The 13,864-nt window shown below is 44.8% G+C and overlaps 1 protein-coding gene and 1 non-coding gene across 2 annotated transcripts in view; one reads left to right on the top strand and one right to left on the bottom strand.

The window, feature by feature from the left end:
- Positions 1-7,870: 7,870 nt before the first annotated feature.
- ITGB3 (integrin subunit beta 3) overlaps positions 7,871-13,864 on the top strand; it is a 67,194-nt gene continuing 61,200 nt past the window's right edge. The window contains exon 1 of the mRNA XM_050764898.1: positions 7,871-7,978. Coding sequence (XP_050620855.1) covers positions 7,900-7,978 — 79 coding nt within the window. The 5' untranslated portion in view covers positions 7,871-7,899. The remainder of the gene's footprint in view (positions 7,979-13,864) is intronic.
- LOC126940020 (U7 small nuclear RNA) lies at positions 13,505-13,566 on the bottom strand. The gene has a single exon (XR_007720547.1). It is a non-coding gene; the product is annotated as a U7 small nuclear RNA (small nuclear RNA).

Genomic DNA, 13,864 nt, shown 5'->3' with positions numbered 1-13,864 from the left:
CTCCTTTTAGACATGGAGAGCAGAATTATAATCCCTGAAGGAAGAGAGAACACATGAAGTGAACCCTGTATCTGCCCAGCTTTCTGCATTGGGACATTTTCTGGATTGCACTGCAATCCAGAAGCCCGAGAAGGACATGTGGGTCTCATTGGGCAGAAGAGGCATAGATTAGAATTCAGGGCTGCTGAGGAAGATGTAATTTGCAAGGAAGGCTTTTAGAGAGGAAGGAACTGAACACAGAGGTGCCCCCAGAAATTTGCATGGGTGTTCTGCATGGTCTTTGGATGAAGGATGGGCTGATATACACAGGGTGAGACTCCTTAAGGTTTTTCAGAGAGCAGCTGAGAGCCGAACAGGTCACTAAAGGCTGTACATGGCTTGGAGATGTTTAAGTTTTGGCTTGGCCAGAGAGAATAAATCTCGTTGAGCAACTTGGGTACTTAGATTATACTCCAGAAAATCCATGCTTTAGGAGGAAGGGCCATGTTCAATAGTAAAAAACCACTGCTTGAAGGTATACAAGAAGCAAATAAGCATATGAAAGATGCTCTACATCATATGTCATCAGAGAAATACGAAGTAAAGCAATAATAAAATCCTACTACACACCTGTTAGAATGGCCTAAATCCAGAGCACTGGTGTCCACACAAAAATCTGCACATAGTGTTTAGAGCAGCTTTATTCATAATTGCCCAAACTTGGAAGCAACCAAGATGTCCTTTAGTAGGTGAATAGATAAACTGTAATACCTCCAGACAATGGGATATTACTCAATGCTAAAAAGAAATGAGCTATCGAGCCATGAAAAGACAGGGAGCAACCTTAACTACATATTACTAAGTGAAAGAAGCCAGCCTGAAAGGACTATACACTATATGATTCCAACTATATGACAATCTGGAAAAGGAAAACCATGGAGACGGTAGAAAGATCAGTCATTTCCAGGATTGGAGGGAAGGAGGGATAAATATTTAGAGCACAGAGACATTTTAGGGCAGTGAAACGATTCTAGGGGAGTATAATACTATAATGGTAGATACGTGTATTTGTAAATTTGTCCAGCTGGGTGCGGTGGCTCATGTCAGTAATCCCAGCACTTTGGGAGGCCAAGGTGGGCAGATCACCTGAGGTCAGGAGTTTGAGACTATCCTGGCCAACGTGGTACAACCCTGTCTCTACTAAAAATACAAAAATTAGCTGGGCGTGGCAGCTGGTGCCTGTAATCCTACTTGGGAGGCTGAGGCAGGATGATTGCTTGAACCCGGGAGGCAGAGGTTGCAGTGAGCTGAGATCACGCCACTGCACTCCAGCCTGGGTGACAGAGCGAGACTCTGTCTCAAAAAAAACAAAAAACTGTCCAAACCCATAAAATATATAACATCAAGAGTGAACTTCATGTAAACTGTGAATGTTGGGTGATAATGATGTGTCAATGTAGGTTCATCAGTTGCAGCAAATGTACCATTCTGGTGGGGGATGGATAACGGGGGTTGCTCTCCATGTGTGGGGCAGGGGGGTGTATGGGAACTCTGTACTTTCCACTAAATTTTGCTGTGAATCTAAAGCTGCTCTAAAAAAAAAAGTATATTAAAAGTTAGAGTTAACTTGAAATTACATTTGACGAAAGAAATAGATTCTGGATCCACACATTTTCTATGTAAGAATATTCTTTTGGCCAAAATTATAATTTAGAAACAAAAACAACAACGATAACAATAACAAGAAACCACACTTTAAGACCAAGGATAAAATTTAAAAAGGCCGTTTCCGATGAAGAATAAAACTCAGCCTGACTAGATCAAGACAATCTGGTACTAATTTAACAGATCATTTATTTATTCATTTATTTTTAGAGACAGGGTCCCACTCTGTCACCCAGGCCGGAGTGCAGTGGCGTGATCATAGCTCATTGCAACCTCAACCTCCTGGGCTCAAACGATTCTTCTTCCTCAGTCTCCCAAGCTGCTAGGATTGCAGGCATAAGCCACCATACTTATCCTAACCGCTTAATAGAACAAAACTCAATACTCTTCAAGAAAAGACAACGTAAACTCAAAATCAGTAGTCCACAATGTTTCATGGTAAAACCTAACATTACTAGACATGTCAGGAAGAAGGAAAAGGGGACCCAGAATTTTTTTTGTTACTTTTTTTTAAAGAGATGGCGCCTTGCTATGTTGTTCAGGCTGTTTAAGAGATGGGGTCTTGCTATGTTGTTCAAACTCCTGGCCTCAAGTGATCCTCCCACTTCAGCCTCCTGAGTCACTGGGATTATAGGTACATAGGGACCCATAATTTTTCCTGAAAAAGGAAATCAAGAGAAACAAACCTGAGATGAACTAGAATTAGCAAACTAGAATTTTAAAACAACTGCTGTAAACATGCTTATGGACTTAAAGGAAAATATAGGCATAATGGTTGAGGAGATGAGGGAATATCAGCAGATAAATTGCCAATATAGAAGAGAACTAATGGAAATTCTAGAACTTACAAATATAATGTCTGAAATGAAAATTCTCCTGGATAGGCATCACAGAATATTAGAGACTACAAAAGAAAGGATTGAGAAACTTAAGAAATATCAATAGACTATTTAATCTGAAAGACAGAAAAAATAATTTAAAAAAGACCTAAACCTCAGTGGTTTGTGGAATAATATCAGATAGTCTAAAATATGTGTAATTGGAGTTTCAGCAGGTAAGGAGAGAGAAAATGTGTAGAAAATAGTATTTTGAGAAATAATGGCTAAAAATTTCCTACATGTGGGGAAAAGTAAACCACTTATATATCCATAAATCACACCAAACTGTAAGCTAGATAAGTACAAAGAAAATAGCACCTAATCACCTTTTAGTTAAGCTGCTGAAAAATCAAAGATAAAGAAAGAGCTGGGCATGGTGGTGCATGCCTGTAATCCCAGCACTTTGGGAGGCCAAGGTGGGTGGGTCACTTGAGGTCAGGAGTTTGAAACCAGCCTGGCCAACATGGTGAAACCCCATCTCTACTAAAAATACAAAAATTAGCTGGGCGTGGCAGTGGGTGCCTGTAATCCTGACTACTTAGGAGGTTGAGACAGGAGAATTGCTTGAACCCGAGAGGCAGAGGTTGAAGTGAGCTGAGATTGCACTACTGTACTCCAGCCTGGGTGACAGAGCAAGACTCCATCACAAAAAAAAAAAAAAAAAAAAAAAAAAAAAAAAGATAAAAACTTAAAAGTTACTAGAGAAAGCTAGGCATAGTGTCTCGTGCCTATAATCCCAGAACTTTAGGAGGCCAAGGCAGGAGGATCTCTTGAGGCCAGGAGTTTGAGACAAGCCTGGGCAACATAAGAAGACTCTGTCTCTACAAAGAATTTAAAAATTATCTGGATGTGGTGGTGTGTGCCTATAATCCAAGATACTCAGGAGGCTGGAGTGGGAGGATTGCTTGAGCCCAGAAGTTCAAGGCTACAATCAGCTATGATCATGTCACTGCACTCTAGCCTGGGCAACAGAGCAAGATCCTATCTCAAAAATGAAATGAAATGAAATAAAATAAAATAAATTGGGGCCATATCACCTGGAGAGCATAAATCTTAGAAAGGATTTGGAAACTGTCTCCAAATAGATGGAGGATATCTAGACGATGTTGAATAGAGTAGCTAGAGAAAAACCTGGGACAATTTGAGCAGCAAAATAATGATAGTACTGGATTATTAGTCCTGCAATAAAATAAATATCCGTGAGTTTATACTGACATAAATAAACAAATTTTAAAGTGGAAGAGAAGGAACAGCTCTTCTTTACTGTTGAATGTTAATTAATAACTGTATAAGAAAAAAGAAAATAGAAAATCACTATGAATCAAATGCCACAGTAAGAATGGTTGCAGTTAAGAATCATCAATGGATGATAAAATTAGTGGGTGAAATTATGAAACCATTATGATATTTGCATAAAATTCAAGTATCCTCCCATTAAATATGTATTGATTACAAAGAGAAAAATGGTAGCTTTTTTTTTGTATTTTTTTACTTTTATTATCCATCTGCTAAGGCCCTGTCATTCACAGAAATGGCAGCTTTATAGTGAATAAACCTGGCAGACACCACCTTAACCATGTGATCAAAGTAATAAGTCATATCAACATCATATACTCCTTGATATGATGTACTCAGAAGGCACAGCATCATTTTCACAGTATTCTTGTCCAAAATGAGAAAACAGCAGACAAGTCCCAAATAAACATAATACTACAAAAAACTGACCTAGACTTTTCTTTTCTTTTCTTTTCTTTTTTCTTTTTGAGATGGAGTCTTCCTTTGTTACCCAGGCTGGAGTGCAGTGGTGCAATCTCGGCTCACAGCAACCTCTGCCTCCCAGGATCAAGTGATTCTCCTGCCTCAGCCTCCCAAGTATTTGGGACTAGAGGCACGTGCCACCATGCCCAGCTAATTTGTGTGAGAGTGTGTGTGTGTGTGTGTGTGTATGTGTGTGTGTGTGTGACGGAGTCTTGCTCTGTCGCTGAGGCTGGAGTGCAGTGGCGTTATCTTGGCTCACTGCAACTCCTCCTCCCAGGTTCAAGCGATTCTCCTGTCTCAGCCTCCCGAGTAGCTGGGATTACAAGTGCCCACCATGATGCCTGGCTAATTTTTTGTATTTTTGGTAGTGATAGGGTTTCACCATGTTGGCCAGGCTGGCCTCAAACTCCTGACTTCAGGTGATTTACCCCTCTTGGCCTCCCAAAGTGCTGGGATTATAGGTGTGAGCCATCACACCTGACCCTTTTTTTGTATTTTTAGTAGGGATGGGGTTTCGCCATCTTGGCCAGGCTAGTGTTAAACTCCTGACCTCAAGTAATCCACCTGCCTTGGCCTCCCAAATTGCTGGGATTATAGGTGTTAGCTACCGCACCTGGCTGGCCTAGACTTTTCAAAAGTGTCAAAGTGATGAATGAGAAAGACTGAGAAAATGTCACAGATTGAGGCCAACTAAGGAGACATGATGACTAAATTCAATGGATTAGACCCTGGACCAGAAAAAGAACATTAGTGGGAAAAATGGTAAAATTCATATTCTGTAGCTAGATTAATAGTATTATATCAATGTTAGTTTCCCATGTTTGATAATTATGATGTAGAAATATAAGATGTGAACATTAGGGGAAGCTGGGTGAAGGACATAAGAAAACTCTCTTTAGTATTTTGTAACTCTTCTGTAAGTATTAATGATTTCAAAATAAAAAGTTAGGGAAAAAAATCCAGGGGGAGAAGACAGAGAAACAAGAATATAAAAGATGGCAGACTTCTCACCAGAGATGATGGAGACAGCAAACAGCAGACCATCTTTAATGTACGTGAAGAGACAAGTCTCAATCAATTTAGAAGTTTATTTTGCCAAGGTTAAGCACATGCCCATGACACAGCCTCAGGAGGTCCTGAAGACACATGCCCAAGGTGGTTGGGCTACCGGTTGGTTTTATACATTTTAGGGAGACAAAAAACATCAATCAATACATGTACATTGAACATTGGTTCAGTCCAGAAAGGCGGGACATCTGACACAGGGACATCCAGGTCAGAGACAGATTCAAAGATTTTTTGATTGGCAATTGGTTGTAAGAGTTATTATCTAAAGACCTAGAATCAATAGAAAGGAATGTCTGAGTTAGGATAAAGGGCTGTGGAGACCAAAGTTTTATCATGCAGATGAAGCCAAAGGCTTCAGAGAGACTAGATTGTTAATGTTTCTTGTCAGACTTAGAGAGTCTATTCTATCAGCCTTAAGGTCTTTGTGCTGATGCTAATGCTGGTCAGCTGTGAGGCATATTCAATGCCCCCCCACAAACCTTCCCCAAACCCGCTTCACATCATGGCCTGAATTAGCTTTTCAGATTAACTTTGAAATGCCTTTGGCTGAGAGGAAGGGTCAGTTCAGACAGTTGTGGAGGGGGCTTAGAATTTTATTTTTAGTTTACAGATTCTTACAATTTACATAGAATTGTTCAATATTAATTCAACATAGGAGATTGTATGATAAGTTAAGGAGGAATATTGTAATACCTAGAGCGCACACATACACACACACATCCTATAACTAGGAAGCCGGTAGAGAAAAAAAAATTATCCCTAAAGAAAGCAGAAAAAGAGAAACAGAGAAACCAGCCAAAAAGATGGAATGAATAACAAGATAGTAAATGTAAACACAACCATCAATTACTATACTAAATGTGAATGGACTACCTCCTTTGCCTTCCTTGGGGCTGGGAGTGCAGAATGGACTCACTTGCACAATTGCGTCATGTTTGCTAGGGCTTGGGCTTGGGTTGTGGACTTAGCATATTTGCTGAGGTCGTTGCCCACCCCAAGTGGTTGGTGCCAGTAGGGATAGGCTGAGGAGACACCTAAGTGGCTGGAGATTGGTTTTATATATATGGGAATGGAGCAGATAAGTAAATATTTTAGGCAGAGATGTAACCAGGCCATGTGACCTGAACTTTGCTCCAGGGCCTTGAAATTGCTGTTAAAACGCTTCTGGCTTAAAGGCCCTCTGAAGCCAGGGGAGGTAGATGGAGCTTCAACCTGAAAGCCCAGGTCAGAGGGCCCAACTACCCTTTCCAGAGCTGGCTCTTCCCCTTGCAAATTGCTAGTGACGCTTCTGCTGATGTGTGTTACTGTTAAGGTGTATCCTAGTGTTTGGGAGGGTGGGGCAGGAGGTGGAGGATTGTCAGAAAAAAATTACATGGAAAAGAGGGCATCGGAGATGTTTTGAAAGATAAGTGGAATTTTCCAAGTGGAAAAAGGAAGGAAAATCAGTCAGACAAGAAGACATGGAGCATTTGGGAATGACATGTATCTTCTTGGACTTAGGGTGTGAGATGGGCTGGAGAGATGGGTCAGGGCCAGTTGTCTGGCATCTTGTGTGTCGCAGAAGAGGGTGGGGACTCTGCATAGGGAAGCCAAGGGCCACTCTGAGAGCCCTAAAAGGGAACTGATGCCTCAGGCCTTGTTTTTTTTTTATCACCATCAGGGCTACCCAATGAGGAGGGCTGCACTACCCCGGCTACTTCCTGGTGGCCTCTTGCTCATAGCCATAGTATTTTGCCTCTCTGAGCTTCCAGAGGTTTTAAGTCTGGGGAAGATCCAGGGACTCAAGGAAAGATTGGGGTGGGAGTTAAGGGGCCACAGTTTGGGGGAGTCAGACAGGAGGCCTTTGAGGAAAATAGATAAAGTCCCAAAGCCTGTTAGTGTGAATTTGGAGGCAATATGCTGACTGGGTTCTGAAACGTTTTCAGACACCGGCTAGGTGCAACCAAGTGTTTGTGGGGTGAGGCTCTTCATGGACTCATCACTGCTTACACAAGCTTGGGATGTGGTCTTGCCCTCAACAGGTAGGTAGTCTACCGGAAAACCAAACTAAGGCAGGAAAAAAATTAGTTAATAATAAAAGACTGAATCGGCTCAGAGAAGGCATTCAACAGATGTTTGTCAATCAAATTAATTAAAGTGTGAATGAATGAAACTCGAGGCAGCGGGTGAATGTGTCCCAAGAATCCAAATGAAACAGGGTATCCCGGGAGGCGGGACTGGAAGGGTCCAGAGAGGGGTCACAAGCTCCTGGCCTTTCTGAGCTTCCAAGTGCCCAGTCGCGGACCCCCGGGACCAGGATGCGCTGACAACCTGGCTGGCAGGCGGGTCCTCGTGGGCGAGGCGAGGGAGGCGGCGGGAGAGTAGCAGCAGTTTCCCACCGCTCCCTCTCAGGCACAGGGTCCAGAGAAGCCCGAAGGGAGGAAGCGCAAGTCCGTGGCCCGCCCCGTTGCGTCCCACCCACCGCGTCCCCTCCCCTCCCGCTGCGGGAAAAGCGGCCGCGGGCGGCGGCGCCCACTGTGGGGCGGGCGGAGCTCGGCGGGAGGCGGACGAGATGCGAGCGCAGCCCGGGCCCCGGCCGCTCTGGGCAACTGTGCTGGCGCTGGGGGCGCTGGCGGGCGTTGGCGTCGGAGGTGAGTGAGGCTCCGGCTTGGCAGCGACGCAGCTGCCCCAGGATCCGCGCCGCGGTCAAGTTGCGGACTTGGAGCCGGGAAAACCGGAGGGCTGGTTCAGCGCGTCTGCGCTGGGAATGCGCGGGTCCTGGCTGGGGCCGTCGGAGCCGGGAGCTGGGGACCTTCCTGGCCTGGCGGTGGCGAGGCTGAGAGGTGCCTGGTGCCTGGGGGCGGGTCCTCCGGGACGCCGAAGCCATCAGCCAGGCTGAGAGCCTTCCCGGCCGCCGCGGCGCTCACGGTGCGGTGGGCTCATCTCTGAGTCCCGCGATCAGCCCGGGCTGCGCGCGTCGTTGGTGGTCCCGGTCGGGCCAAGGACTACTGGCCCAGGAGCCAAGGCGAGGTGGGGCTTCCGGGGATTGTTCCCGGGCCTTGGCAGAGGGATGCCGCCGTAGCTTCCTGGGTGAGAGCGAGCGCGCGCGCGGGTTAGCCAGTTTCCCCACGTTTCCAATTTCTCCTGCTACACTTTCTCCAGGAAAAGGTTTTTTCTTTTTCTTTTTCTCTTTTTTCTTTTTTCCTTCAACTTGGCTTCCTGCGGGATTGTTTTGGAGCAGGATGAGGGCTTTGCCTCCTCCAGTGTCCCCGGGTGGCAGCGGTGCCTCTACTCCCGGGGCAGACCCTGCACCCGAAAAATCTCTAGTGTATTCGGGGAGCCATGAAAAGGCTCCCTTGGGCCAGTGAGATCCTTGGCTTTGTCTCTGGCTGCTGCGCACACCGTCAGCCGTCAAGGCAATCGGCATTCGGCTTCTTTGGTGCTGGGGACACAGGTGGAGGGATGGAGCTGGCATATCCCGGGGTTGCTGACCGTGGTCCTCTCGGAGTCCTTGGAGATTTTGCCTGGGGTGGGGAGAAACCCTGGCTCCTGGTCTGCTGGGGCCGCCTCTGCCTCAGAGGATGACACAAGAGTGCATATAAGTATTTTTAATAAAAACTGTAGTACTCGTAAAACAACCTACACCCTGCAGAAGGGATTTTTTTATTTTATTTTATTTTATTTTATTTTATTTTATTTTTTTGAGATGGAGTCTTGCTCTGTCACCCAGGCTGGAGTGCAGTGGCCGGATCTCTGCTCACTGCAAGAGCCGTCCCCCGGATTTATGCCATTCTCCTGCCTCAGCCTCCCGAGTAGCTGGGACTACAGGCGCCCGCCACCTCGCCTGGCTAGTTTTTTCTTTTTTGTATTTTTTAGTAGAGACGGGGTTTCACTGTGTTAGCCAGGATGGTCTCGATCTCCTGACCTCGTCATCCACCCGTCTCGGCCTCCCAAAGTGCTGGGATTACAGGCTTGAGCCACCGCGCCCTATTTTGTTTTATTTATTTATTTTTTGAGACTGAGTCTCCCTCTGTTGCCCAGGCTGGAGTGCAGTGGTGGGTTCTCGGCTCACTGCAACTTCTGCCTCCTGGGTTTAAGCGATTCTCCTGACTCTGCCTCCCGAGTAGCTGGGATTACAGGCGCCCGCCACCACGCCGGGTAATTTTTGTATTTTTAGTAGAGACAGGGTTTCATCATGTTGGCCAAGCTGGTCTCGAACTCCTGGCCTCAAGTGATCCACTCACCTCGGCCTCTCAAAGTGCTAGGAATACAGGCGTGAGCCACCGCACCTGGCCAGGATTTATTTTAAAAAGGGAAGCTTTGTTGATAAGTTCACTTCAAAGATAAACTATTCGAAAATACTTTAGTGATTCCCTTCAAGATTCTTCTGTGTATGTATAGACGTGTAATTCATCCTGGACAGGGCAAGGATATTATTATTATTATTATTATTATTATTATTTTGAGATGGACTCTCGCTAGAGAGACGGAGTTTCTCCATGTTGGCCAGGATGGTCTCGATTTCTTGACCTTGTGATCCACCTGCCTCGGCCTCCCAAAGTGCTGGGATTACAGGCGGGAGCCACTGCGCCTGGCCAAGGATATCTTGAAGGAGGGATTACAGTTGATGCGAGGGGAATATTGCAGTGGTTATTGCTGAATTTCCTATGTGACAGATCAGCTGATAGTGTTCGAGTGCAGTGAGCAGTCTGATGACTATGACACAGAAATAGGAATCTCCAGCATTCTGCCCTCGTACATGTGGAGCCTTGGATCAGATGCGGGGAATGGAGAAATCTACCAGGGCAACTCAGTCAAAAAAAAAAAAAAAAAAAAAAAAAAAAAAAGATATGCTTTCCCTGTCCAGGATGAGATGCTTGCCTCCATGCACTTACAACAATTTTTGCTGTCATTAAAAAATTTTCACATTCACAGTATTCCAAATTCACTTTGGAGTGTATTGGATTCCACTGCATTGACATACCTATGTTTGTGTTGAAAAATCCTTTAAGATATCTGGTCAGGCACGGTGGCTTATGCCTGTTATCCCAGCACTTTGGGAAGTGGAGGTAGGAGGATTGCTTGAGCCCAGGAGTTCGAGACCAGCTTGGGCAACATAGTGAGACCTAATCTCTACTAAAAATTAAAAAAAAAAAAATCCTTAGGCAATCTGTTCACAGATTAATCTTGTGATTGGGACGATTCAAGAAGTGGTGATGGGTTGGGCTGGGCTAGCCCCGCACTCTCTGAGAAGCAGCGTACAGTAGTGTTTAAGGGCAGGGGCTCTAAAGTCAGACTTCCAGAGTAATACCCCGCCCCCAACTCTGCAAAGTAGTTTCTACTATATTTATATCTGCCATCCCAGTGTTGGTGGCAGGGTCATCAGATCCCTGGGGAAGCAGATGGTGGGATGAGAGTAGGACAGTTGGGTTGGGACTCCAAGTGTCGAAGGGGCACAGAAAGAGCTGAGTGGGTGTGGGAGTGGCACAGAGAGGTTGTCCCAGGGTAGTAGAGTCTGCTTTGGGGAGAACAGAGGTTGATTGAGGATAGCATCAAGTTTTTAATTTTATGTACGAAGGTGATCTTTTTAGCTTCACCCAGGAAGTATGGGTTTTGTGTCTTCCTCGTGTTTAGGTTTTTATTCTGACCTAATTAGGTCTAAGCTGGGGTGTTTATTTCTCTTTTGGAGTTTATATCCTAGAAACTCTCCAGTTGAGGCCCTCTGCAGGAATCCTCAGGTCCTGGAGAAACACAGGAGGAAGGCTTGTTGGCTTCGGAAAGGGAGAGCTATGGTTTAAAACCAGTAAGATGTGGGTTTGATTCTTGACTTTGTCTCCTGTAGGCTCTGTGGCCTTAAATAAGTTACCTAATCTCTTGAGTCCTCAGTTTCCTCATTTGTAAGGTGGAGGAAACAATGCCTATGATTATGCTGATTAAATGAAACAGAGGCACAAAATAAGTATTTAATAAATGACAACTACTATTGTCATTATTCTTCCTATCCATGCTATCTACCATGTATTGGAGGCAAAAGCTGTTACCGCTTCATGCATAAGCACTATGCAGGCTTTCAGAATGAAACTGATGGGGTCCCTTTCAACTTATTCCTCATTGCCGACTTGGCGTATCTCAGCTACTCTAACCCGGCAAGAATCCACAGAAGCAGCCAAGGAGGAAAAAGGCTTATACATTTGCTTTACCCATGAGAAAACCTCAAGCCCCGTATCTGAAAAAAGAGGAAGATAAAAGGATCTATAAGATTTCAAGTTCCATGAGGAGAGGGACATGTCTATTTTGTTCAATACTCTATGCCCACTGCCTGGCACATAGGCAGCAAGATAAATATCTATGGAATGCTATGAAAAGGCATCTATAGATGATGTGCCTCTCTTTAAGAAACCCAATGTTTGAATATTTGCACTCATTCATATAAGATCCTCAAGTGCTCTGTTTGGATAATCTGGAGGGTATTAAAACATAGCCAAGATTTTGAATTCTTTGGGCATTTGGGCTGCTGCACTGTTGCACCATTTAGACCTGTGATCTGAGAGTGTGAAAAACTCAAGGGATCCTCTGTAAAGTGTCTGTGTTTTTGTTTTTTCCTCCTGGGAGGAGCCAGTAGAAGGGCAACATTCTCCTTTCTCCCCCTTAGACGTGTGGGTGTGAGGGCAAAGGTGAGGAGTGACAGAGGTCTCCTGGGAAGACCATAAGATGGGGTAAGCACACCACAGTGAGGAGGGGGAGTCTGGCTATGACTCTAGAATTTCCTGATAGAAATTTCTCCTCTAAAGCTCCCCACCCTACTTGGGATCTCTGGTTATCATCCCCTCCCAGTCCCAAGAACCCTTCTTCCCTTGTTGGCAGAAATCTCCAGGAAGCATGCCCACAGGAACCACAACTCATGAATCAGCAGACAGATAATTAACCGAGGGAGTGACTGAGCAGCTTCAGGGATGAACCGCGTGGTTTTACCCAGCCCTCTCTGCTGCCCACAGAGTGGGCCTGCTGCTCCACCCCGTCGCCTCTGCTCCCTCTTCCTGAACCTTGGCCCTTCTTGAGTGGGATCTTCATTGTGCCTGATGGAGCTCAGGCCACTAGTGGAAATGAAGGTGGGAGCAGGGAAATGACTCTGTTTAGGGGAACTGCCTATTCCCCGTGTGGGAACTGCTGGCATTTATTGAAACGTGAAACTCTCCAGCAAAAAAGTGATAGCATCTGCCTTTCTGTCCATGCACACAGTCTCACCAGAAACACTCTTTTTTTTTTTTTTTTGGTTAGGTAATTCGGGTATAATTTTATGTGCAGTAAAATTCACCCTTTTTAGCACGTACAGTTCTATGAATTTTGACAAATGCATACAGTCAAGTAACCATTGCCATTATCAAGATACAGAATATTTCCATCATCCCCCAAAGTTCCCCCAAGCTCTTTTTTTTTTCCTTCTTTTTCTTTATAGAGGCAGGGTCTCACCATGTTGCCCAGGCTGGTCTCGAACTTTTGAGCTCAGGCAATCTGCCCACCTCGGCCTCCCAAACTGTTGGGATTACAGGCATGAGCTACTGTGCCAGGTACCCCCCAGCTCTTTTGTAATTGATACCCTACCCTCAACCCTCATCTGTTGCAACCACTGATCGGTTTCCTGTCCCTGCAGTTCTGTTTTGCAAAATGTCATATAAATGAAATCATGTGGTGTATAGACTTTCAGTCTGGCTTCTTTCACTTAGCATAATACATTTGGGGTTCATCTATGATGCTGCATCTATCAGTAACTCTAAGACATTGTCTGAGGCCACTCCATCTTCCTCAGTGTTGGAACAGTTACCCCTGAAAGCATTGGGACTGGATCCATTAAACCTTGAAGGTGCTACCCACTTTCGGTTTCTAAATTTTCTAATTGGATAGATGTATTTGGCTATATATAAGCCATTAGATTTTCCAGGTGCTAAGTAGTTAAAGACTTCAGGATATTAGAGAGGATTTTGTAGCAACCAACACTTATTATTCTTGCTCATAGGAGTAACAGATATTTTGTGGCCAAATATTGTATGTCATGCTGCTTGGAGCCAGAAGTTGTTGAGTAAACCTGCGGCTATTCTACCTTTTTACATTTTTGGTAGCATCTCTGAAAAAACAACCCACTTGACTTTTTTTTTTTTTCCTCTTTTTTTGGGAGGGTGGGTGGCTTTTTGGCCAAACCAGAAAGCCTGCTAGACAAATTCTAACACTAGATGTAACACTAGATGTCTTCTGTTTTTCTGTCATGTTCCCATGAAAAGACTATTTACCCCACTCTCTCTGTTTTATAGTTGAGTTAGTTCAGTTTCTTAGTTCAGTTAGTGAAGATGTTTAAATATTCAAGGAGAGAAGGAGAAAGAATGAGGTGATACTCATCTTAAAAAAGTCAAAATAGCAAATATTGTTATTTCTCGGCCAGGCGCGGTGGCTCTTGCCTATAATCCCAGCACTTTGGGAGGCCCAGGCAGGCGGATCACCTGAGGTCAGGAGTTTGAGACCAACCTGACCAGCATGGAGAAACC

The sequence above is a fragment of the Macaca thibetana genome, chromosome 16 (genome assembly GCF_024542745.1).
Source record: "Macaca thibetana thibetana isolate TM-01 chromosome 16, ASM2454274v1, whole genome shotgun sequence".
Taxonomy (NCBI): domain Eukaryota; kingdom Metazoa; phylum Chordata; class Mammalia; order Primates; family Cercopithecidae; genus Macaca; species Macaca thibetana.
This window is presented reverse-complemented; position numbering and strand designations above follow the sequence as displayed.